This window comes from Phasianus colchicus, chromosome 13, assembly GCF_987193195.1.
Source record: "Phasianus colchicus chromosome 13, bPhaCol1.hap1.1, whole genome shotgun sequence".
NCBI classification, from domain to species: Eukaryota; Metazoa; Chordata; class Aves; order Galliformes; family Phasianidae; genus Phasianus; species Phasianus colchicus.
Genome location: NC_143448.1, coordinates 2,610,297 through 2,634,559, shown reverse-complemented (window position 1 = coordinate 2,634,559; position 24,263 = coordinate 2,610,297). Strand labels below are relative to the sequence as shown.

At 48.8% G+C, this 24,263-nt stretch overlaps 2 protein-coding genes across 2 annotated transcripts in view; one reads left to right on the top strand and one right to left on the bottom strand.

Annotated features, from left to right (window-relative positions):
- The window catches only part of PSKH1 (protein serine kinase H1), a 26,003-nt gene extending 4,753 nt beyond the window's left edge, over positions 1 to 21,250 (top strand). Inside the window, exon 4 of the mRNA XM_031615244.2 lies at positions 16,016 to 21,250. Within this exon, the coding sequence (XP_031471104.1) occupies positions 16,016 to 16,333 (318 nt within the window). The 3' untranslated portion in view covers positions 16,334 to 21,250. The remainder of the gene's footprint in view (positions 1 to 16,015) is intronic.
- Positions 21,250 to 24,263, bottom strand: CTRL (chymotrypsin like). Its single transcript, XM_031615283.2, has 7 exons — positions 23,590 to 24,263; positions 23,369 to 23,472; positions 23,203 to 23,282; positions 23,002 to 23,083; positions 22,741 to 22,921; positions 22,471 to 22,604; positions 21,250 to 22,295 (listed from the first exon to the last, which is right to left on the bottom strand). The coding sequence occupies exons 1-7, from the start codon at positions 23,639 to 23,641 to the stop codon at positions 22,134 to 22,136; spliced, it is 795 nt and encodes a 264-aa protein (XP_031471143.2). The 5' UTR covers positions 23,642 to 24,263; the 3' UTR covers positions 21,250 to 22,133.

Sequence of the window (24,263 nt, the reverse complement as noted above, 5' to 3'; positions counted from 1 at the left end):
GCATTCTTTGAGGGTAATTTAGTTTATCTTCTGCTTCTTGTGCCATAGCTGAATCATTTTGAGAAATGTTGGCTTCTTAGACTGCAATACAAAGTGTTGTCTTGGGTTTGAGCCACTGGATTCTTGTAGGCTGTAGGAACAATGGTGGCACGTGTGCTGCAGAGCAAGCATAAGGCTGTGCATGCTTTGGATGTGCCAGCATGAGACCCTGAAGCCTTCTACTTGTTATCCCATAGTAAATGACAAACCTGTGAGGCTGTTATGGGTACTGTGTGTTATAGGTACTGTGTCATGAGTGGTTTTGGAAAGCTGGAGATGTTTTACTGCTTTTGGAGTAAGGTGTGCACTTGTGTGTAAGGTATCAACTCTTTGAAAGGGTGTGAAAGGTATCATACCTTGTTGATACCTGATCTTGTATAAGATATCAACTCTTTGAAAGGGTAAATAACAGCAGGACAAGGGGAAATGGCTTTAAGTTGAGGGAGGGCAGATTTAGGTTGGATGTCAGGGGGAAGTTCTGTACTATGAGAGTGGTGAGGTGCTGGAACAGCTGCCCAGAGAGGCTGTGGATGCCCCGTCCATCCCTGGAGGTGTTCAAGGCCGGGTTGGATGGGGCCCTGGGCAGCCTGGGCTGCTGTGAAATGTGGAGGTTGGTGGTCCTGCATGCAGCAGGGGGTTGGAGCTTCATGATCCTTGCAGTCCCTTCCAACCCTGGCCATTTTGTGATTCTGTGTGCATCAGCCAACAGCATCTTATCACTTGCTCAGATGCTTTCTGTTCTTCCAGAGAGAGTCAAGGAAAATGAATGCATTAATTTACTGGTGTAATTAATCCTATGCCTGACTGGAGCTGTGCATTGGCAGGAGCTGTGGTAACAGGCAGCTTGGTTTGTACATAAATTCTAGGTGGAAATAAGGAGAGCCAGGGAGGTAGAGGTGTTTGCATGTTTCCTTGCATGTGCCTTGCCAGCTTTCTTGCTCATAGTCTGGCTTTTAAATGCTTCCAAATGTCTGATCAGCACAGAAATTTGTGTTTTTTGTTTTGTTTGTGTTACACTGGAAAAAGTCTAGAAGATATCAGTGGGTTTGTTTCTGACATGTCTGTAAGGCTAATGAGGACAGCAGGAGCCATAAGCCCTGATTCATTTGGAACAAGTTTGGGCAGAACACTGTACTGCGTTGCAGAACTGCATGTCTTGGGTAGGTACAGGAGATTTCACACGAGCAGCTCATTTTCCTTTCTGTGGTATCAACTTTGAAGATGTGAAATGGGCTCCTTCCAAGATGAAGGGGCTGCCATGCAGTGGTTGTGCATTTCCATTCCAGATCACTCAAGTTTGAGACCTGCAGTACGTGGGGTTTCAAACAGGGCTCTGGGGGTTGTCTAAAGAATTAGTCTAGTCAACTTGAGGCCATCCCTAAGGGAAATTAGCTGAAAGCAGCATGCTTGTTTTAACTCGTGGTAGTAGTAGATACATGGGTAAATGTGGTGATAAAGTTTGTGGCTTTTTTGAATGAAGTTGAGCATTGCAAATCTATTTATCCTCTATACGGGACTCAGCAGCTGTGCAGTGAGGTGATCTGTTTGTCCAGCTTGCTGGGATTTTCCAGTTGTGGTTAATGAAGTTTCTTACCTATGGCTCTTGCAGCTGTAATGCGATCGTGGCCTTGGTGTGGATCAATGATTTGCTAAAGAGAAGCAGCTGGTTCCATGGTGAGGGCACAGGCAGCGAAGGGAGGAGGAGGAGCTGTGTCCTTCTTCCCAAAAGGGATAGGAGAAATTGCTGCAAGCAGCAGTGGTGCTGAGTTCCTCATGCTGCACACAGGGGTGGGGAACCTCCTGGCTTCTGGGGGCCCCAAAAGTTCCCCTGAGTTCTGTGCATCTGCATGGAAAACAAATCAATGGAGAGAATAACAATAAGAAGCCTAGCTGTGGGTGAAGAGGCCTCTGCACCACAAATGTGTAAGGCTTGGGAATTTGGGGTGGTGATGGCAGGTGATGTTGACTGCTTCCTTCAGCTCCCCCTTCGTATCTACAGCCATCTGATTGATGCTGGAGGCACCAGACTGGACTGATTCAAGGTTTGCTCCACCCTCTTACATCCTTAACTTCGGGGTTTGTTAATGGTGCTGCTCTTTCCTCCTCTCTTTTTGTCCCTCAGAGCTTTGTCCTGCCCCAAGAGCTGCAGAGCATGGGGCAGCCTGCAGGGCAGCTCGGTGTGATCGTGTGCTGTGTCAGATGTGCCCACTGGTGTGCCAGGAGCATTTGTCCATCCTGCCTGACGTCAGAGGAGCAGGTACTGATGTCTGACATGGTCCTGGCTTATGGCTTGGAGGCAGCACTGTGCCAGCTGAGCTTGAAATCAGAAGTCAGTCCCGAGGCTTACCAACTCCCACGGGCTGACTGAGCTCACAGCATGATGCTCCTTTGGTAAGGCTTAGAAATGTAGCAAGTAGGGAGAGTAAACTTTCCCTATTAATGTTCTTAGACTCTTTAATTATGTGCTGCTCCGTACATGGGTGAAAAAGCAGACTTACTGCCAATAAGAAGTGCATTTTGCAGATGATAGAATTAGTTTAACTTCCCTTTCTCCTGCAGAAGCATTTTTTTTCCTTAGGAGAAGTGAGTCTGCCTTGATGTTATGCATCTATAAAGGAAAATGCCTGAGTTGTATTCTGCATGTAACTCTGCCCTTCTCTGTTGGGTGACTCACTCATGGTTGAAGTGTGAGCACAGAGCCCATCTTGTCATCCCACCTCGCTCCCAGGTGCAATGGTTCTGTTGTTTGACAGCTCCCCTTGCCACTTGGCTTTGCTGTTCAGGATTTTGCTCATTTCATTGCACCCTTGAGGAGCTGGGTCAGCTCTGAGACACCATCTTCTAAAACTACTTCTATCGTTTCCTTCTCTGTGTGATACCACCTGGTGGTGTAAATAGAGGTGTCACCACTGTTTGTGTTGGAAGAAGGGTTGGTTGTGCATTCATAAAGTCATTCAGCCCATCAAGTCCCAGCTGTCAACACATCACCACCACATCCCTCAGTGCCACATCTCCACAGATCTCCATGGATGGTGACACCTCCACCTCCTTGGGCAGACGTGCCACTGCCTCTTAGATGAAATTTTTCTTAATACCCAACCTGAAATGACGGTGGGGAGAAGGAGAGAGGAGGAACAGGGATCACAAGTGGAAGATGATGCCCATATCACTTCTTTCTGTAACCTGAAGAATTTGAGTTTATCTTGGTGAAGGTCCACCTGACTCTCTCTGCTTTTTGCCCTCAAATCACTTGAATGCGTGTTCTTACAGATGCTATTTCTGTTCATTTGTCCCTAACCTTTTCTTCCTAAGTCTTTAGAACCTTCTCTTTCAGCTGCAGAAATGGGTTTTCAGTGGATCACTCATTCTCCAAAGGGAGCAAGGCGGTTGTCTACCATTGCATTGCTTCTGAGACTTCTTGTACTCTGCAGCTAAAAACAACTTGAAGGAAACTCTACATTCCCTAAACTGTCATTACTGCGTCAGCTGCTGGCCTTTATTAGGCACTCCTGATGAATGGGAGCTACGAGTTCACAGCAATATTTCTCCTTCAAAAGGTCTGAATGCAGCCTTCTGATGTCTTCCCTGTCCATCTGCTGCTGATGGCTCATGAGTCATAGTGCCAGCTATGTTTAGTTTCATCGCCATGCTCTGCAGGTGGTAAATTACAGCTTGCTTTTCTTGGACTCTGGCTGCTGGAGGGCAGTCTTGGTGAACCTGAAAGAGGTATACTCAAAGGCACACAGGAGAAGAAAGCTCTTCAAGAAAACCACAGTGCTTGCCATCACACTTTGTTAGATTTGGGAAGGTTTATCAGATGTTTCACAGCACTTGGCGCTGTGATATGGGATTGTGGAGGTTCAAAATACAAAGTACTGCATACTGGTGCTGGCCTGAACCATGAAAACACATGTGGTATTGAGTTTAGTAATAGCAAGGCAAGGTTTGCTGCCTGCCAGCATTCTCTTAGGTGGATCCACCTCATTCCTATCAGCATGGCTCTCCTTTCCCCTGCAAAATCAGGAGTCAGGACTGCTGGTTGTGTTGAACCAGGGGGTGATTTATTCCAATGTGGAGCAGTGGCTCACGTGTGCTTGGCAATGTCTTGCTGGATGGGAAGAGCAGCAGCTCATGTCAGCTCAGTGTGGTTGATGAGCAGTAGTTTGCCCTGGGATCTCTGCTGTGTAGAGGATTCTGGCTTGAAAAAAACAACAGCTTGGGAGAATGTGGCCTGGAATGAAGTGCACTTGTCCACATCTGTTCATAGTTCTCCTGATCTATCATCACCTGTCCTTCCTATCACTTTCTTCTGTCCTACCCTTGTCTTTTACATCCTTAATGCCTTTTTCCTTGCCTTCAGCTCTCTCCATTCTTATCCCCCTCCTGTTGTGTTTGAGTGGCAGTAACCTGTGTATCACTCACAGCTTTGCAAAGCACAATATGCACCTTCGTGTCCAAATGGCATTTCTGTCCATTTTTCTAGGTTCTGTCTTTGATCCAAACTTAGGATGAAATGTAACTTTGGCAATTTGTGCCCTTCACTTTCCACCTGGGCTCCTTTGCACCCAACATTCACCTGGTCTGTGGTTGCTTGTTTGGTAGCAAAACCCCCCAAGGGTGTCTGTGGTCTGTCTGTTGGTCTGTCCCTGGCATGGATAACAGTTTCCTAGGAAAGTGAGCATTGCAATGATCACCTGCCCTAACTTGGAGTTGGAAATACCAGGATAAATGCAGACATTGAGTAAACTCTCCAGGTATGTCTATGGATAGATTCAGGCTTGAAGAATAGAACTTATTACATGATAACCAGGTTACCTTAATAAAAGATGAGTAGATTAGTGTGGTGTCCCAATAGCTAAGTCACTGTAAGTAAGGCATACATAAGACATACATTGTCCCCAAGCAGCTTTCTGTGCCTGCAGAAGCAGCAAGAATGGAACAGTGTGTTAGCAAATGGAGTGCCTGTGTTCTTAGCTGCTACCTGACAGATGGAAGGGAAAATGATGAAAAGCAATTCCAGAGCAGCTCTTGACTTTGGGTGCTCACCTGATGAATCCTCAAACTGAGTATATCTGTAAACCTTTGGATGCTTCCAAAGTATTCTTGTAATTGTCCTCATTGTGGAGGTTGATCCCTAATGGCACATGATGGAATCAGCTCACAATCTTGTCAACTTTTAATGTTCATTTTCTGTGTTTATTGAGCTTTCTAAGAGAACACAGGGATAGAGACAAACATTCTCAAATCTTGCTTGTGGCTTTTTAAAGAGAACCATAGATGGGTTGAGTTGAAAGGGACCTTCAGAGACTATCTGTTCCAACTCCCCTGTGCTGAACAGGGACACCCAGAGCTCCATCAGAGCCCTGTGCAGCCTGACCTTGGGGGTCTGCAGGGATGGGGCACCACTGCTTCCTTGGGCAACCTGTGTCAAAGTGCTGAGATGCTGCAGAAAGCATGGCTGCCTGGCCACCAGTCCTGGAATGGCACGTGCATTTTTCCACTTCTGATCATTCAGGTATATGTAAATAATCCAGTTCTGTGCAATTAAGAAATAATTCTTTGTACTGCTATGGTAATATGTGGTACTGCCCTCTTGAGCCATGCCAGACCCATGGAAAACTTTTGTAAGGCACAGTCATGGTCTGTTTTTCTCTGATATTCTTCCTCATAAGGAAGAACTGCTCTTTGTATAAATCTGAGAGGGTTTTTTTGGTGAGGTTTTTTTTTTTTTTTGCCTAGAAAAAGGAAGGGGGGAAAAAAATCAATTTCCAGAGGAATGTGTTATTGCATTTCATAGAGCTGTGAGGCAGCAACGTAGGGCAACGAAAGTGGTGGTGAGATGCAGTGGGGTGGCTCTGCTGAAAAGAACACCGTGCTCTGCTTTGAAGAGCTGAGGCACTTGAGCAGGATGAAAGTGAGCCTCTCCCAGCAGGCACAAAGCACTGTGGCTGGGCACAAGGATGTGTTCCTTGGAGCATTCCTGTCTCTTTTCTTTAATGCTCGATGGGTGGGGGTAGAGGTGGGTTTGTATTGCTGCGTATGTTGTGCAGCTGAAGTGTTTGTTCAGCTTTCCTCAGCTGCACAGCAGGTATTTTAGGCTCTCTGAAATGCTACCAGTTCAGTTAAAACCTGGAAAATCCCTCAGCCCAGCATGCCTTGGTGACTGCACTCCTGCAAAACCATAGCGTGCTATATTGGAAAATGTTTCTTCACCTGCAAATAAAGCACCTCCTCCTGTAGAAGGGCATTGTGCAGGCTTAAAACCAGTGTGTGCATTTAAAAATTGATTCCCTTCCTGCTTTGGCTGCTAATTGAGGTTCTGAAGATGGTTTCCTCTGCAGCTGGTGTGTCACAAGGACCTTATCAGAATCATTCCTGCCTTCTTTATATATGACATGCTTAAGGGTAAGCAGGGAGAAGAGTGATCCCTCGTCCCATAGCATAGCACCTACAGGTTGGTGGGGGTAGAAGGCTTTGATTTTTAGATGGAAGACTGCATGTGGGGCCGTGGCATGGTGTGTAGCTGAGGATGGAGGAAGGCAGGAGCTGCATGTCAGGGAGAAGGACTTGCAATCATACAGCACTTCTGGGAGTTGGCTTCATTTCTGCATCTCTGGGCCCCATAAAATCCTGTTACTGGCAAAGCAGTATTTGTGGAGAGTTTGAGATGTAGGGATAAAGAAACATTGGTAGGGGAGAAAAAGACTGTTAAGCTGCCTCTGTGTAGAATATAAACTATCAGCAAAAAGGATTTAAGCTATTAACTCTTTGACTCCTTTCCAGTGCCCTGAAACTGGACCAAGCAGTTTCCCTTGTCGTGTTGTCATTGTACCCTTCTTCATTTGATTTTATTCCTTTGCTTATTAACTGTGGCTCAGATTTTTCAGGTGAGTGCTGCTAAAGAGCTGCATGCTGGAGAAGCTTCTGGCTCCGTCTGACACCAGGCTGAAGTTGTACAGGGGTGCAGTGAGATCCTACCCTGGGATAAGGCAAAGGAGGACTGAACCAGCATAGGCAGGAGGGCAGCCATCTGAAATCAAGGTCCTGATTGCAGATATTTTTCAGCTGTAAAAAAAATGTTTGAGGGAGCTTACATTGATGTTTAGTTAGAGGGCTGGCAAGATGCTTCCTGGTTGTTCTTGGCCTCCTCTTCATCTAATCCCTGAAATGCCCAAATCTGATGAGATTGCAGCTGAAGCTTTCAGACCCAGAGTGGCAAGGGAGCTGAGCTTTGGTTGGGAAGGGCTGGCTCACACCAACAGCACAGCATCTGGAAGCTGGGGCAGATTTTGGTGTTTTGGTGCATGAGCTTCATGGATGGCTCCTCTGCTTCTTGCTTCTTTGCTCTTGTCTGCTCCTGTTTTGCCCTCCTGCTGCACAGAGCCCTCTAAAACAGAAATCCCAGGCACGTTTTCTGTTTCATTTGTTATTGATGTGGCTGCTTTTATGGATTTTGCTGAGGACTGAGCTTTTGCTAATGCACCCGATTAGTGTTGCTTGGTGAGATGGGAACCATGCAGGCAAGTCTCGGAGGAGACAGCCTCTGTCAGTGCCATGTTCACCTAGCTGGTGTGTAGACATGTGCTTGGCTGTATGCCTATCAGCTGTGAGCTCCCATCAGCATCACATCCACCCAGTGATTGGAGCCATCAGCCAGCAAGGGTGATTTCCTACCCAGTGCAAGGTGGAATTCTGTTGAGGAGAAAGGTATTCCTATCATAGGATCACTCCAGTTGGAAAAGACCACCAAGATATCTAGTCCAACCATAGACTTGCTTCCTGGGTCATTCCTTTCTATCTGAAGAATGATTTCTAAGGGATTCTTGCAGTCTGATTGCTTTGTATGGAGCTCTGACACACAGGTTTCTTGTTATTGCCGGGATGACTCAGAGGTATTCATCCATACTGTTACATCAGATGCTGATAGGAAGGTCTGGAATTATGGTTTCTTACCTCTTTCTGCATTTTTCCCTTTTTTTCCCAGTTTGTTTTAAGCTTTACAAGCTTGGGGAATTCTTAATGCCACTCTTAAGCTGCCTTTTTGCTTGGAGGACTGATTTTGACAATCTAAGGCTCTTGGATGAGAACCTGAAGTCACTTGGAATATCTTCCAGACTTGGTAGGAGTTCCCACATCTCCAGTAGTTGGCCAAGGGACTTGACAAGGATCAATCTTGTCTTTATGTGGGCATGCATGCTCTTCTCTGGCTAATCCCAGGAGTCCTGTAGCTTTATCAGCTAACCTGAACAAGGGAGGAGAGGATGTGTTCATTATATTTGCAGGTGCTGTTGTATTGGAGGAGCCACACGGAGTATTTGGGTTCCTGATGGCCTTAAAGGATTTGAGCAGCTCAGTAGCAGACACACATTTTCAGAAATGGGGATAAGTTAATGTGCAGAAATAGGTGAGGAATGGAAGATTGGAGGGGTTGGCTTCTCAGGAGAGGATGTGCAAATAGATTACAAGCTGCTGTGTGAGACAGTGGTGTTACACTGGTGGGGAAAAAAACCAAATGCACTGGGATGTATGGTCAGAAAGGGGCATAATCCCTTTGCATCATGGGGCTGTCAAGCTGACACTTCTGGGCACTGTACAGCCCAAAAAGCCCAACACAATGTACAAAAAGCAACTACTGAGATCAGCAATACTCACCTCAAAAACAAAAAACCAAAGGAAAACAAAAGAAGCCTTCGAGTCAAGTGGGGGGAGTTGACAGGAGATCAACGAACACAGTTGGGTGTCACAAAAAGAGTCATTGGAAAATTGAGAAGTAATTGGCTGCTTAGTGTAAAGATGTAAAGATTTTGTGATAGCAGTTTGCAAATACACCAGGGGTGCTTCAGAGAGGAGAAGGAATCATCTATTTTCCAGGTTATAATAAAAAAGAGCCTTAAACTGCTTCTAGAAGGATTTATGCTGGACATTTTGAAACACTTCAGTAACATCTCCTGCTCATCAGAGAATATACATATGCACAAAAAAAGCCCTGAAGCATTACAAGGGGGATTGCTGAAGCTGTCTTGTAGAACAAGTTAGGCTGTCATCTGTCAGGAATGATGCATCAGCTGTGGGTCCTTTGGGGATGGTTGGAGGGAGTGGATGGTCCATGGGCATCCATTGCAGCATTGTTTTTGTGCAACTGTGCTGTCTTTCACTTTCCCATAGCAAATTGCTGAAGTTTTAAGGTAAATTTCAGCCTGATCCCATGAAGCTTGCAGGATGGGCAGTGATGTGAGAGGTGTGCCCGTGGAATAGTGCTGGTATGGGGAGAAAAAGCGTGTGTGGGTGCACAAAGAATCACACAAACCTCATAATCATAGCATATCCCAAATTGGAAGGGATCCATAAGGATATTAGAGTCCAGCTCCTGGCTGTACACAGGAACATGAGAGACCTCTGGAGGTGTGTGATGCTGTTCAGCCTGAGGTGGGTTGGCTGTGACTGTTTTCTTTTGAGTCTCATAAAGCTTCAGGGTAGGAGATCCCCACTTCCCTGCTCACCTTTCCAGAGCTGCATCACCTCCTATTTTTCCCTGCTCTTTCCTCATATGGGCTTTCCAAGGTACAGATTCTTCCTGTGCCCCTTGTTACAAGGATAACAGCCATGCAGCTCATCCAGATGATGCAACTGTTTGCAAGTAGCTGTAATCTGCTGCTAGGGCATCCCTTTGTACATCCTTTGTATGCTGGGCATCCCTTTAACCTCCTACAGCCTGCAATCCACATCAACCAGAGTAAGTGATTAGTTCGTGGTACTCATTATCACCCAAACCAATGGCTATCAGCCCACTTTTAGCATGCCAGATATTTTCTTAGGCCACGTAACCATGTTGCAGTTGGAGGAGCCAACCCTGGCTGTAGACAAAAGCTTTGTGTGTGTTGGTTTTGTAGCTGCAGTAATTCTGCTGTGTGATCGTAGCTTGCATGGGGGGAGGCAGCTGGCTGCTTCCTTTTGGAAAGCTGGGTTACAGAAGTTCACAGCACCAGATGGCCACACATACTTATAATGCTGTGGATTATTAAAGGGTCGTTGTTTTTTCCTCTTTCATCCTTCCTTTATTCCTCTTCCCCATATCGACAAATTAATGCAGAATGCTTGGGATCCTTTTGTGTGTGCAGACGTTAGTGCAGAGATACGATGTGCTGGCATATCTTTTAATCAGAAACTTGTTCCAACCCTCTGGAACTGCTTGGTTTTGAGCACATCCTTGCAACTGTTTGTAGGCTGGGCATTGCCTTGAGCTGGGCAATATTTTCAGTGCTGGAGCTTCAATACTGACCATGGCACAGTTGCCCCCATTATCAGCTCAGCCTGCCCAGAGCCCCATCTATGGCCTTAAGCACCTCCAGGGATGGGGCACCCACAGCTCTCTGGGCAGCTGTGCCAGGGTCTCAGCACCTTCAATTGTGAAGAATTCCTTTCCAGTATCTAAACTCTATTGACACTCTTAGTTTAAAGCCATCACTCCTTGTCCTGTTGCTAGATAGGAGTGAGAAGTTGCTCTGCATCTCTTTTATAAGTCCCCTTTAAGTACAGGAAGGCAGCAGTTGAGGTCCCCCCCTATAGCATTCTCTTCTCCAGGCTGAATGTGCCCAAATCCCTCAGCCTTCTTTCATAGGAGAGGTGCTCCAGCCCTCTGAGCGTCCTTGTGGCCCTCCTGGACCTGCTCCAAGAGTCTCTCTTCTCCTGGTTACCTCCCAAATGATACAAAACAGCTCCAAAACATGAGCTCTTCAAAACCCACCATCCTCTGGGTAATACTGCCATCCAAGTCTGGATGGTGACACCTGAACTGATTTCTTGCCTGTGTCTGTTTTGCTGATACTCACCCATGATTCAGCTGCATGACCATCAGTTGTATGGAAGTCATCATCCAAAGGATACCTGGGCACCTTGGGCTGCAGTGCAGAGCAGGGTGAGAACCAGCACCTGTATAAGTAGTGCTAATAGAGGTCAGCATCCCATTCTAAGTGCAGGTGCTGGGAGCTCTGCTCATCGTGCTCTGGATTCACACTTGCTTTGTTTGGAAGGGGAAGAGGGGGGCCAACTGCTCGACCCCTGAGCTTTGCACGTTTGTTCTCTATGTTCCAGTGCAGGACTGTGCTTCAATAGCTTTTGTGCCAGCGTGAATAACAAGCAGCAGCATAGATGGGATCTAATCAGGGAGCCCCAGCTCTGTGTGCATTCACCCAGCCTAAGTGACACTCCTGCTTTTCCTCCTCCTCCTCATACAGCCTCAAAGCCCGAGTTGAACAAAATCGAGCACACTTGAGAGCTCTTTAAGGCATTGTATATCAGGCTGCTTTTCCCCTGGGTTGATTATTGAGCGGCGTGGAAGCTGCAGATCAGAGCTGCACCCTATGTTTTATGCAGCTTAGGAGCTTAAAAGATGCTTTTGTCATAAATGTCACTGCATCTTGAAAGCAGCAGCTGTCATCCCTGAGGGGCAAGAGTTGCAAATCTCCACAGCAGGAGTTTTTCCCCTCTCTCATCAGAGCTGTAAGCAAGGCTGCTGGTGGCTTCGTGTGTGTTTGAAGTGCTGCTCGTTGTGCCACCTGCCTGCTCGGGCTGATGTTGATGCCTCTGTAGCCTGCCTGTGAGACACTGCAAGGAAAAGTGGCAGAAAAGCCCAACAAAACAGTAGTGGAAGCTCCCAGGTCTGGCTCACTTTGTTTGCACAAGCATCCGTGCTGGCACAGCTGAGGGTGCAGCATCAAAACAGAAATGAGCTGTGGAAATACCTGGTGGTGGAGCACGCTGCCAGCTGCTTGGTTGGTCAACAGCCTCTACCTCTTCTACAGAATTAATTGTTGTGTTTGAATGGGTTTTTCTCCCTTCTCTGCTGTCCTGTTGAGGGTTTTCCCTTAGCACAATGCTCTCATTTTGCCCTTGCAGACACCCAAGGTGAGGCTGGGGGGCTCTGAGCACTGATGGAGCTGTGAGTGTCCCTTTTCATTGCATGTCCCATCCAACCCAAACGTTTCTCTGGTTCTATCTGCTGGGGCAGCCCTGTTCCTAATAGAATCTTCTGCATCTTGTAAAACTTTAAATAGCCATCTGTTTTCTTTAGGTGGAGCTGCAGGGCTCCTCTGTCTCCCTGGTGCTTTGAGGCTTCTCCAGCTCTTGATCAAACCCTTCCTATGAATCAGTGAGGCTGGCGGCAGCATTTCTGACTGAACTAGAGCAACCTTTTGAAGCTGTGATAACATGCTTTGTGCTTCAGCTTTAAGAACCAGCTGGCAAAGGAGATCCGAGGCTCTCGGAGTTCTGTGTCCCTCGCCTTCCATGAAACATCACCTGGAGAGCTCACATCATTTTTGCTGACAACAACAACACAACTCGTTTTGGAATCAGGAAAATGAACGTGCATCTCTTCCTTCAGCATATGATTCCAAGTCTAAAAGCAAAGCTTGGAAGCGAGATGGGTTGATTTGTGTTTGCACAGGACTGAGCAGAAGATTCCTCTCCTGCTTTGTGTCTCTAGGGAAAATGTCAAGAAGCTCTTGTGTGTGTGTGTGTGCTGAGTGCTGTGCTGACAGAGCTGAGGAAAGCTCTCATCCTGCCAAAGAGGGATAGGCATCAGCTCAGATGGATCACCTGGAACTGCAGTTCTTTGATATAGTGTCCATACATGTGTTTGCAGCCCATCTTTCTCCTTTCGGTACCTAAAGGGGTTGTAAGAAAGAAGGGGACAGAGTCTTTTTAGCAGGGTCTGTTGTGATGGGTTGAGGGGAAATGGCTTCAAACTAGAGGAGGTTTAGATTGGTTGTATAGTTTTTTACAAGGGTAGTGAAGCACTGACACAGGTTGTCCAGAGAGGTGGTGGGTGCCCTGTCCCTGCAGACCTGTAGGTGTCCTCATTGATTGTAGAGGAGTTGGATAGATTGCCTTCAAGGGTCCCTTCCAGCTCAAACGATGCTATGATTCCTTCCTGAGAGGCTGCTTTCCTCTTGGTCTCGGTTGTCAAAAAGGAAAATCCAGTGCAGAAGATAGAAGTGAGCGATGGGTGGCTGCACAACTTGTCTCAGAGACAGGGAGTTACTTCTTAACAGTTGCTTTTCTGCTTCAGATGCACTCACATGAGAAAGCCTGCAGTCCTTCCCACCTCCTGAGGAATCTCCACGTGCCTGCAGGCTTGCACTAGTTAGCAGGCAGGTGTGGGGTTCTCATTTAATTTAAGGCTTCTTTACAGCTTATGGAGGCATCTGATCTCTTCTGATCCCAGAAACCCTTCAGTTTGGGTCCTGCCAGGTGAACAGAAGGGAGAGCAGTGTAGAGCAGCACGAGGTTTCTGGAAAGTGGGTACATTTCCCCAGGGAATGGGCTTGGGAACTGCACAGTTCGTTCCGCTCAGAGCTTCAGTAGAATGAAGCCTTCCCTATTTTTAAACAGAAAGCTTTGGTGAAATAAAAGCAAGGACGCGGACGGTGCAGCAAATGAAACCTCTGCTTGCATAAACAGATCGATAAACTGATTTGTGTTTGCTGACCACAAGAAAAAGCTAATTGCAAGTACCCCGTATTCAACATCTGCGGCGAAAGTAGAGTAATTGGAATAATGAGAAATCCAATTTGCTTTTGCTTGGAGCTGCTTCTTCCCTAGGCTTCATTTAGCTGGACTGCTGCGTGCATTGGCTGGTTGTTGCAGGCTGATACGTTCTTTATGGAGTTCTTCAAATTCTAACTCACCAAGTTTGCCATCTGGCCTTGGGCACCTGCAGGGATGGGGCACCCACACCCATAACAACTCTTTCTTACATGCTTTTCCTGGAAACTGAGCTCTGAGAAAAGTGTTCTTGTGTGTCAGTCCTCAGGTATTCATTGATTTTAATTCATCTTTTGTGTCTCTTTGGATCAAAGTAGAAAAGAGAGGATGGAGATCCTGGAATGACTGCATCTCTGCGATACAGGTGATATTCAGAAGGATAAGAGATTGTAGGCAGGCATAAAGAAGTTCCCCAGGAAAAAAAAACAAGGTTGGAGTCATGCAAATCCTGCGTTTGTTTTTTTCCATTGGAGTGGGACAGGAGCTATTTCAAGCTATCCAGGTCATCTCACTTGCTGCTAGCCATAGTGCAGATGGTAATGAAGACTGAGAAAGATGATTCCCTTTGCTATTTATTGAACAGAAGCAGCTCCAGATGCAGAAGTATGGCAGGAGGTCTGCGGGCTTGGTATGTGATTGTTCTCTGTGCATGTCAGAGTCAGACTGAGCTCTCTGGTTCTCTTGTTGCAAGTAGCATAAGGACTGTGTGCTTCAAAGCATACATGGCTCTGTAAAATGGACTGGTGTGTTCAGCTGCAACCTTCAGCATGCTTTTTTCCCCCACATTTGAAAAGGCTTTTTGCTATTTTAGATATCCTCTTTATCACTGAACACCTTAATAAGTTTCTGATCAAAGGTTGTCCATATTCTTTTATGCAAGAAGTGTCTTTTTTTACTCAGCTGATCAAATGTATTGTGGTAATAAATGGTGAGGAGGAAGTTATTCAGTGGTAGGCAGTGACAAACTGATGATAGCTGTAAACAGCAGACAGCCTGAACTTCAAGCCATTTTTATTAACTTAGTTCTTGAAACATTGGCAGGAATGTGATTTCTCTGTGGCTCCAAAACACAGAAGTGGTGTCTGATTCTCCAGAACACGAGGGCTGTAATGATCAGAAGGATTTTCATTTCTATTCTGACTATGCTGAGGATGCTGAGTTTTGTTCATGCACCAGTATTTCCTTTCTGTCCCATATTTTGTGCTGTTTTCTCTCTTTTCTTGGATAGTTAGCAGCAGTGCTTGTGTATCCCTTTGGAACACATGAGCTGGGGTAAGTAAGCAGGCTGTTTTGGTCATGTCTTGCAAAATACAGTATAAAGTGCTGTATGAATGTGGATGGTGGACTTTCTGTACCCTGATACCTGAACAGCACATCCTGAGTGTCGACCCGAGGGACGGAGCAGCATTGGCTGTAGACAGGCAGAACAGAGCAGCTCTGAGAGCATCCTGCCCTTTCAGTGTCAAGTTCTCCTGTGGATTGGCTCTCTTGCAGGTGGCTTTCAGCTTCTTGAAAAGGGAAGATTGCTTATGGTGAATGGCAAACCTCAGAAAAATCAGGACATGCCTCTTCTTTGGACCTTTTGTAAGAAGAAAAGGGCATTATATCTGACTTTCCCATTGGTAGGTGCTGAGTTTTAAAAGATAGAATCCTGTCATAGAATAGCCACGTTCTTTTCTTCCACACCAAAAGAAGGATGAAAGACGGGCAGCAGCAGCCTGGTTTTTTGATACACGTGCTGTTCTCACTTGGTTACACGTGTGTGGTGGTGTGTGACCTCAACTCCTGCACCAGAATCTTTACTTCATTGCCTTAAGCTGTTCAGCTGTTGTTAAAACCACTTAGAATGGGTCTCCATGCACCGTGTTATCGGTGTTTGTAGGGTTTTATTGCTGTGCTTTGTGTATTAAGGGGTTATAGGAGTAATCAATTGTTTTCTGGCCTGGCTCTGTTTCTTTAAAACCAGAACTCCTTCCTGTTTTCTTGTTGTGATGCGTTCACAAAAATTCCTTCTCTACCATCACCTGCTGCATTTTGAATGTTTTGTGGACTTCCTCCCATTGAGGAATAAAAGGAACAAGAAGGGCTGGTTGCTTATAATTGGGTGACAGATCGTAGCGTTGGTGAATGTGTGCCAATCCCAGTGTGCAGCTCTGTGTTTGTGTCTGCCAGCTGGGAAAACACGTGTGGACATGAGGTGTGGAGCTGAGGCAGCCTCGTCTCTGTCGAGCTGCTGGATTCCTTCTTCCCCCTTGCAGGTTCTCAAAGTCATTGCGTCTTATTCTTCTACTGTTGGATGATTTGAGGATGAAAGAGTGAGAGGAAGGGGCGGAATGCCCTGCAACACCTTTTAGGGACAGGAGGAACGAATGAATGAAGCAGCAGGGTCATGCTGGGATATTTTGTTCTAATTCCTTCTTTTGTATTTCAGCCCTGGCCCAGCGTATCCAACCTGGCCAAGGATTTCATCGACCGCCTGCTCACCGTGGATCCCAGCGACAGGATGACAGCCCTCCAGGCCCTGAAGCACCCCTGGGTGGTCAGCATGGCAGCCTCCTCCTCCATGAAGAACCTGCACCGTTCCATCTCCCAAAACCTTCTCAAGAGAGCCTCCTCCCGCTGCCAGAGCACCAAATCAGCACAGTCCACACGTTCCAGCCGTTCCACCAAATCCAACAAGTCAAGGAGGGTTCGGGAAAGGGAGCTGAGAGAGCTCAACCTGCGCTACCAGCAGCAATACACTGGCTGAGCACCAGGCTGGGACCTGCCCGAAATCTTTCCACACATCTTCTCTGCAGTGTAGCTGTGCAGCACCCTTTGCTGCAGGTTCCTCCCTCCCTTCTTTCAGGTGTATCCCCTCCCCTCCACCCCGCCGTGTGGAGGAAAAGGAACCTTGTGGTGGCACTTGTGGGCCAGCTGTGCCCGTGCAGAGAATGGAGCAGCTCTTTTTGCTCAGAGCCTCGAGTAACACACAAATTAAGGAGCTGCAAACGAGGAGAAGAGCTCTTTCTGTAGCCCAGGAGCCTGGTTGTTCGTAGTTATTTATTAATTCCACTCGCATATGGAAACAAAATCACTTTGTATGTGTGCACGTAGCACATACACACGTGGGGGTGTGTGTATATATTTAACAAATTTATATATACACACATTCTGAACTGGTTTAGTCACACTCTGTGGTGCCTTTGCAGTGCAGCTGGTGTGAGTCACATGCAGTTAGAACCAAGATAGCACTGACTCACAGCGTGCTGCCCATCAGCTCCTCGTCCCAGTGCAGTGTCATGGAGATGCCAGACAGCAGTTGTGAATGCGATGGCCGTGAAGCTGTGAGGATCCCCAAAGGGGGCTGCCTGCCATCGGTGTGCTGACATCAAGGGTTTGCTCACATGATGCAGATTGGCAACCGGACCGAAACGCTGCCACCTCGGAGCTGGAGTCCCATCTCTTTCATCCTGACTGCAGGGGTGCTCCCCAGTGAGGGGCAGCGAGAGGAGGATCATCCTGCAGGAACTTTGTGCTCCACAGAGATGAAGGCAGTTTTTAGGGGTTCCCCTATTTGTAGTAGGAGCAGTGCCTAACAGGCAGGGTTTGGTTTTGTTACCGTGATGTGTGCCTTACTGTTACCAACTGTGTTTCCAATGCTTTGGTTGCTCTGGGGTGTTCCCTGTCCTCCCCTGCTATTGCCATCAGTTCCCTGGAGCAGGGAAGTGGTGGTGGGAGCTGGTGGGGTGACCACAAGTGGCTCCATAGGGGTAGAGTAGGAGCTTGGCTAGCAGAAGCCCAGTCCTGAAATGACAGCAGTGAGAGATCAGAAGAAACCACCAAGCTGTTAGATACAGCTTAAATCCACCAGGAAAAAGTGGGCTTTCAGTTCTATTGAGCTGAAAAAAGGAAATTTCTAGGGATGTGCTTCCCATCCCAGTGCTAGGAACCTAACTACTTCATGTATCTTTTGTTCCCAAGCTCATGGTGAGGAATATGACAGAGCATACTTAAGGATGATGTCTCAGACACTTGCAGGGGTTAATTCCAAACCCTTTCCATGGGTTTGCATGTTACATTGGAAGCTCTGCATCCCTTGCAGGCTGCTCTGTCCTGACTGCCCATCCTTCCATCAGCATTAACTGCTGTTGCAGAATTACTAGCTGTTTTTAGCTTTAGCTCTGTGGGCTATGGGGGGGAAAAAAAAAAAAAGGTTCCTTCAGCTTCTTTTCCCTTTTATTGTAGTCTTTCCTGGTTCGTTACCAGGAATGATCAACTAGACACAGTTTCTGAGAAAACAGGCAGCTTGCCATGTTCTGCTTCATTAGCAGCTCAGTGCTTCTCATATTCCTGCAAACAGCTCTTCAAAAGCAGCAAGTACTTCAAGGCAGGTATTAACTGGAAAAATGCTCTTCCCCTTTACCTGAGGAGCTGGTTGGATGCTTTCTCAGAGGGCTTCTGGTTATGAGCCATTACTTGATGTAGTCTTCTGCTTGTTTGGAGCCTCACAGCCAGGCACTGTGATCTTTATGTCCACTTTGGTGCTTTTATAGCCTTCCCCAGATGATCTTGCATGCTTACCCTTAAAGCAGGTCTTTTAGCTATGCATGGAAGTCAAACTGATGGACTGAGCCAAGAACCCTAGAATCTGAGACCCTTTCCTTTAAGCACTGGGCCACTGACATGCCCAGATTTGTTTGTACCTACCTTGTCCCTGTGTGCTTCACGTGGATGCAATAGGAGTGCAGGAGGTTGAGCTCTGGTCTAACCAAGCTTGCATCTCCTTCACACAGCAGAGCAACAATCTTCTAATCTGTGGTTTAAAACAATTCCTTGGTGCTTTCAGCCTTGCAGCTGTGACACGTTTTCAGCTAGGGGACAGGCAACGTGCCACAGTTCAGGTGCCTTCACTTCAGCCTGTCCTTTGAGGAGCTTTCACTGTGAATGATCTTGCTCATCTTCATCTGTATTCTGCAGGGGCATCTCAGCTCTCCATTAATCTGATATCTCAGGACTTTCCCCTTTTCAGAAGTGCCTTTGCCTGAGGATGTTAGAAGTTAAAATCTATGATGCTTTATTGTTTTGTTTCATGTTTTTTTCCCATTTCCTTCTTTGGCTCTTAATGGTGGTTCTTAATTTGGGTGACAAATTCATTGCTGTGTCCTTGGGGTGCAAACCTCACTGGAGGAGTGCTGTTGTTGCCTGTTAATAGGGTGAAAATGAAGCTGGAAGGACACCTAGTGGCAAGCTGCACTGTGTCCTTGTCCAGATGGGAGGTCAAGGAAGCATTGTACATTTGTCTTTTGGAACTTAGCACTACTGTGTAAAGCAATCCTATCGTTCTGCCCTGGAAGTTTCCCTGCTCTGTTGGGGAGATGGATACAGCCTCAGAGAGCTGCTGGCAGATTCCTTGGTATTGTGAAGGGAAATGAATGTGAAAAGGTCTTCCAGACTAAACGTTAATAGTCTACAGACTGTTCAGCTTTGCATCCAGATTTCTGTGTGTGTGATGTATTTTCCTACGTATTTTGCTAAAAAGCAATTGCTTGTCCAGCTGTGATTCACTTCTTACTCTTTCAGGCTTTTGCAGACTGACACATCAGCCCAGAGGTAGCAGATCCCCTCAATCCTTCAGTCCAGGAGCAGCCTGTGCTGCTTAGCACTGAAGTTGCAGCAGCACCCAGTTGCTCCTGTCTGTTTGAAGTGCTCTGCCTTGCTGACATGAAACTGGTGCCACAGAGCCTGTTTGTTTGGGGAATGAGAGAGCCTTAAACTCAGCTGCTTTGGAATTGGATTTTTTCACAGAATGACAGAAGCATTAAGGTAGGAAAAGACCTCTCAGATCCCCACGTCCAACCCCACGGTGCCCACGTCCCTCAGTACCACATCCCCATGGCTCTGGGACACCCCCAGGGACAGTGACTGCCCCATCTCCCTGTGCATCTGTATCAGTGCCTCACCACTCCTTCTGAGCAGAATTTGTTCCTAATATTCAACCTGATATTTAGTCCTTCCTTTAGTTCAGATTTTTTCTGCTCTGATGATTTAAATTCTCTCATGCTCTGCTCTGTTTCTCAATCCTGTTTTCTAGCAGAGCCATAGTGTTAGCCTGGGGAGCACAAGTTGTGGTCAGCTGTGCTATGGGGCAGCATTTCTGGATTGAGCTCCCTGCAAGCTGTGGTGAGTTGTGAAGTGATGTGGAAGCCAACATGTGGTGCTTTGCAGGTGGGAGCACTCCCATTGAGATCCCTGGTGTGTGGGGCCAACATTGGCTTTCACCTTGGGCAGAGTATCACAGAATCACAGAATGGTTTGGGTTGGAAGGGACCTCAAGGATCACGAAGCTCAAACCCCCTGCTGCAGGCAGGGCCACCAACCTCCACATTTAATACAGCCCAGGCTGCCCAGGGCCCCATCCAACCTGGCCTTGAACACCTCCAGGGATGGATGGGGCATCCGCAGCCTCTCTGGGCAGCTGTTCCAGCACCTCACCACTCTCTCTGTAAAGACCTAAATCTTCCCTCAACTTAAAACCATTTCCCCTTGTCCTGCTGTTATCTACCCTTTCAAAGAGTTGATTCCCCTCCTGTTTGTAGGCTCCCTTTAGGTATTGAAATGCTGCAATGAGGTCACCCTGCAGCCTTCTTTTCTCCAGGCTGAACAAGCCCAGCTCCCTCAGCCTGTCTTCAAAGGAGAGGTGTTCCAGCCCTCTGATCATCTTTGTGGCTCTCCTCTGGACCCCCTCCAACAACTCTCTGTCTTGTATGGAGAGCCCCAGACCTGGACACAGTACTGCAGATGGGGCCTCACTGGAGTAGAGTAGAGAGGGAAGAGTAAAGCAGACTCTGGCTCTTTGGAGATGGCACTGGAGCATTCCCAAAGTGCTCCCTATCTGTAGAAAAAGTTTGGCCCATGGGTTTGGGCAGCTATTTCCCAGCCTTCTTCATCCTGGAAAACAGCGTGCCATGCCTGTTTCTCTCAGACACCCAGCCCCAAGCTGCCTGCACTGCTCTTGGGAGCTTTTTGGTGCTTCTCCTGACCACTTGGTCTCCTCTTCCAGCCTGGATTCAAAAACACAGCCCTCAGGTGCTTGGTGAGCATCAGCGAGCGGTGAATTTGCCAGAAAATGTGAAGCAGCAGGGATGCTTTGTGGTAGCAGCATCATGGAGCGTGGTACCTTTCCCCCCTTCATGTCCCCATGGTGCAGAGAGCTGCTCCCCCCCCACCTTGGTGACACCGTGTCCTTCTCCTGCTGTCCCCCCCATGCTAACACTGTACATCCCATGCGTGTGACCGCTGAGCCACTCACTGCTGTTGCCCAGATGTTGCACTGCGTCTATTGAATGTGGAACAAATCCTGGCCCAAACCAGAAACGAGCACCTAACAGATTGTGGGAGCCTTCCTGTTGCCTTTCACTGCGGAAGGACACCTCCTGGGGAAGCTCTGGGACCTTCCAGTGTTCGCTGTTATTTTCGGTCACCGAATTTCCTGTGCTGGGCTGGAAGCACAGCATTCATGTCCTGTTCGCTCCTAACGAAGCGCCCGGTTCTGTGCCTTGCCTTTGGGCCCTGTCTTTACAGACTGTCTCATCAAATGAGGTCTGAAGCGTTGTAATTAGTCTGTAAGGTTCTGGTTAGAGTGTACAGAGCTATTTATTTTGTGTACTCTGTTAAACACAGCAATGTATCCTGTGTACCCCATTGCTGCAGTGTGCTTCCTTCTGGCTCTTGGCTGCTGCTCTGGGGTTGTGGATGGTGGCTGGGTGTTGGGAGCTGCTCACCCCTCTGGAGGGACTGTGGGCTGGGTGAGTTGGGCACTTCCTTTTGGAAATCACAGCTTTGGGTGCCTTGAGCCACTTCTTCATTGTTACCTGGCTGGAGAAATGCCCTGCTTTGCTCACAACTTTCCTGTGTGTCACTTTTCAGGACCAATAGGAAAACCCATAGTAGAGAGAAGCGTGCTCCTTGTGAACCACATCCTGCTGGAGGGGTGAGGGCAGCAGCAGGGGTGAAGGTGAGCAGAGTGCTCAACAGACAACTACAGAAAGTGGTTTCTCCTGCCCACACCCCCCATCCCCACATCCCTGACGACCTTTAGAGCCGCGTGGAAGCTGGTTAAAGCCAACGAAGTGCATGCTTGTTCCACGTGGCATGTTGTACTTCAGTACTGCTGAGTGAAGGCACAATCCAGCTATTCCTATGGGCCTTGCTGCCACGTATCTTGGGGCTTTGGGACACCCTGGTCTTCCTTCTCTATGCCCAGCTCTATATCCAGCTGCTAGGAGCCAGCCCTTCATTCCCAGAACACAGCCCTTTGCTCCCACACCATCCAGGACTCATACTTAAATTGGGATGCTCCCACACCATACTTAAATTGGGATGCCTCTGATTGCATTCCCAGACTGCTGAGACCTTTTTCGAACCCTATGCACCTCCTGCTGTGTGCTGCACCACAAGAAAAAAGGAGCAGGGCTGGCCACAAGCACATGCTTTATTACTCTGCAACAAAGTGAGCCTCACTTTGTGCTCATCCCTGTGCTGCTGGAGCAACAGGGATCCCCTAGGCTCTATCCTTGGGCTACAATTTGGTCGATCCAGTTTCGGAAGTGGCTGACACGGGTGTAGACAGCAGGCGTGCGGACGTTGCAGTTGCTGCTTCCCCAGGAGACGATGCCAATCAGGGTCCAGACATTCCCACTCTGGTACACGAGGGGACCCCCGGAGTCACCCTGCGGGGACGAGAGCTGCAGTTTAGGGATGCCCCCATCCCTACCAGTCCCACGACCTTGCTCCAAACGGAGCCCTGCCACCCCAGACCCTAAGATGCTTGAGCTCTCCAAGTGCAACACCCCACACATCCTCCTTGTTCCAGGCACTTGGTGTGGGGGGAATTCAGCTCCTCACCTGGCAGGAAGAGGCTCCAGCCCCCCCGGCACACAGCATGGCACTGGTGATGCGGGTGCCCCAATACTGCTGGCACTGGCTCTGCGAAATCAGGGGCAGGGAGACCTGCTGCAGGCGTGACGCCAGAGCGTTGGCTTTTGGAGGAGAAAAAAGCTGTGTTACTCACTGTTCATCACATACGTCTCTCCATGCGCACACCAATGGATGCAGCCATGCGCTGCCACCCTCCCAGCACAATAAGAGCCTCCCCAAGAGCTGCAGGGTACCTACAGATGGTGCTGGTGCGTCCCCAGCCGGTGGTGACGCACTGCTGGGAGTCAGACAGAACCAGGTTGGCAGCAGCCAGGCAGACGGGGGACACACGGGTGCCCAGCTGGGCAGGCGAGGAGAGCTTCAGCAGCATGATGTCGTTGTTGAGGGTGTAGGTGTTCCAGTTGGGGTGCGTGACGGCCTGCCGAGGGCACAAACTCTTCGTCCTGGCCATGGGGCAGAGCTGCAGTGCCCTCCCAGAGCTGCAGCCACCCCACTCACCTTCGACACAGTCTTCACCTGGACAGCCTCAGTCTGGGAGGCGAGGTTGTATTCCCCAAGGACGACAACGTGGGAAGATGGGCTGCAAGAGAGAGGGGTTGGGGGGTCCCGCAGCACCACCGGGACGGAGTGGTGGGCTGCTCAGTGCCCAGTGTGCCTTGACCCCATGCCCAGCGGGGTGCGGAGGGCATCGCTCCTTACTTGAACTCGCAGTGGGCGGCTGTGACCACCCAGTTCTCGTTGATCAGAGAACCGCCGCAGAAGTGGGATCCTGTGCGAGTCTGGGAGGAAAGGAAGACGAGGAGCTGGGGGTGGGCAGGGGGTACCCGCACAGCAGCCCTTGCATGGGAGTGGGACAGGGATGTACCTGCAGGGACACCTGCCAGGGCCAGGAGCCGGACACCGCGTTCTGCCCATTGATGATCCTCTCGCTGTACTGCACCGAGGGGCTGATCAGGGGCACCCCGCAGCCTATGGAGGAGCACAGGAGGGCTGAAGGCTCGTGCCCACCGGCACCTCCTGCACCCTGAGGACCTGCCAGCACTGTGCAGGAGGACACGGAGGACACCTACCCAGCGTTGGGCTTACCTGAAACGGTGCTGGCCAGGGCCAGGCAGGTGAGTGCCCACAGGAACGCCATCCTGGGAAGACATGGCAGTGCCCCAGGGCTGCTGGCTTTATAGCAGCTGGGAGCTGTGTGGCTCGTAGCCAAGCAGGGCAAGGTCCTGTCCTGTCCCAGCTGTGGGCAGTGGTGCCATGCCAAGCCTTGCACCCACCCTCCCCTGAGTGGTGACAGAGGCTGTGGGATTGTGCTGCAGAAAGCACCTGTGGTGCTTGGGCTGCTGCTGAAAGGAGTTGGGTGGGTTCACCACTGCAGCTTCTATAGCTGAGCTCTGGTGGGATGCAGGCAGGGTTGGGGTGGGTGTTGGTGCTTGGGCTATGGGAGATGGCCAAGTCCCTCCAGGCCTGTGTGAGAGCTGTTCTTCCCCCACGCAGCAGTGATACGGTGGCCTGGCAAGGCGTTGTCCCAGCTGGATGTTCCCAGAGCCCAAGGCCACCCTAGGTACACCCCTGTGCAGGTGAGCACATCCCAAGGCCAGGTGGGGCAGGCAGAAGCTTTCCCAGGCAGTCAGGAGCCATGAAGAGCAGGCAGCAAGCCCCAGGGAGGACAATGGACTTCTCCCTGAGCTCGTCACCTCTGAGCCCCTCCTGCAGGTGCCTGATCCCTCTGCCCCCCAGGACTGCGTGCTAGGGAGTAGTCT

What these genes read in the sequence shown, in the direction of transcription:
- CTRL (XM_031615283.2), bottom strand. Translation starts at nt 23,641, where the DNA reads ATGGCGTTCCTGTGGGCACTCACCTGCCTGGCCCTGGCCAGCACCGTT. An exon ending in CCTGGCAGGTGTCCCTGCAG is followed by an intron (nt 23,283 to 23,368) that starts GTACATCCCTGT and finishes CTTTCCTCCCAG; the next exon opens with ACTCGCACAGGATCCCACTT. An exon ending in GGGACGCACCAGCACCATCT is followed by an intron (nt 22,605 to 22,740) that starts GTAGGTACCCTG and finishes CTCCTCCAAAAG; the next exon opens with CCAACGCTCTGGCGTCACGC.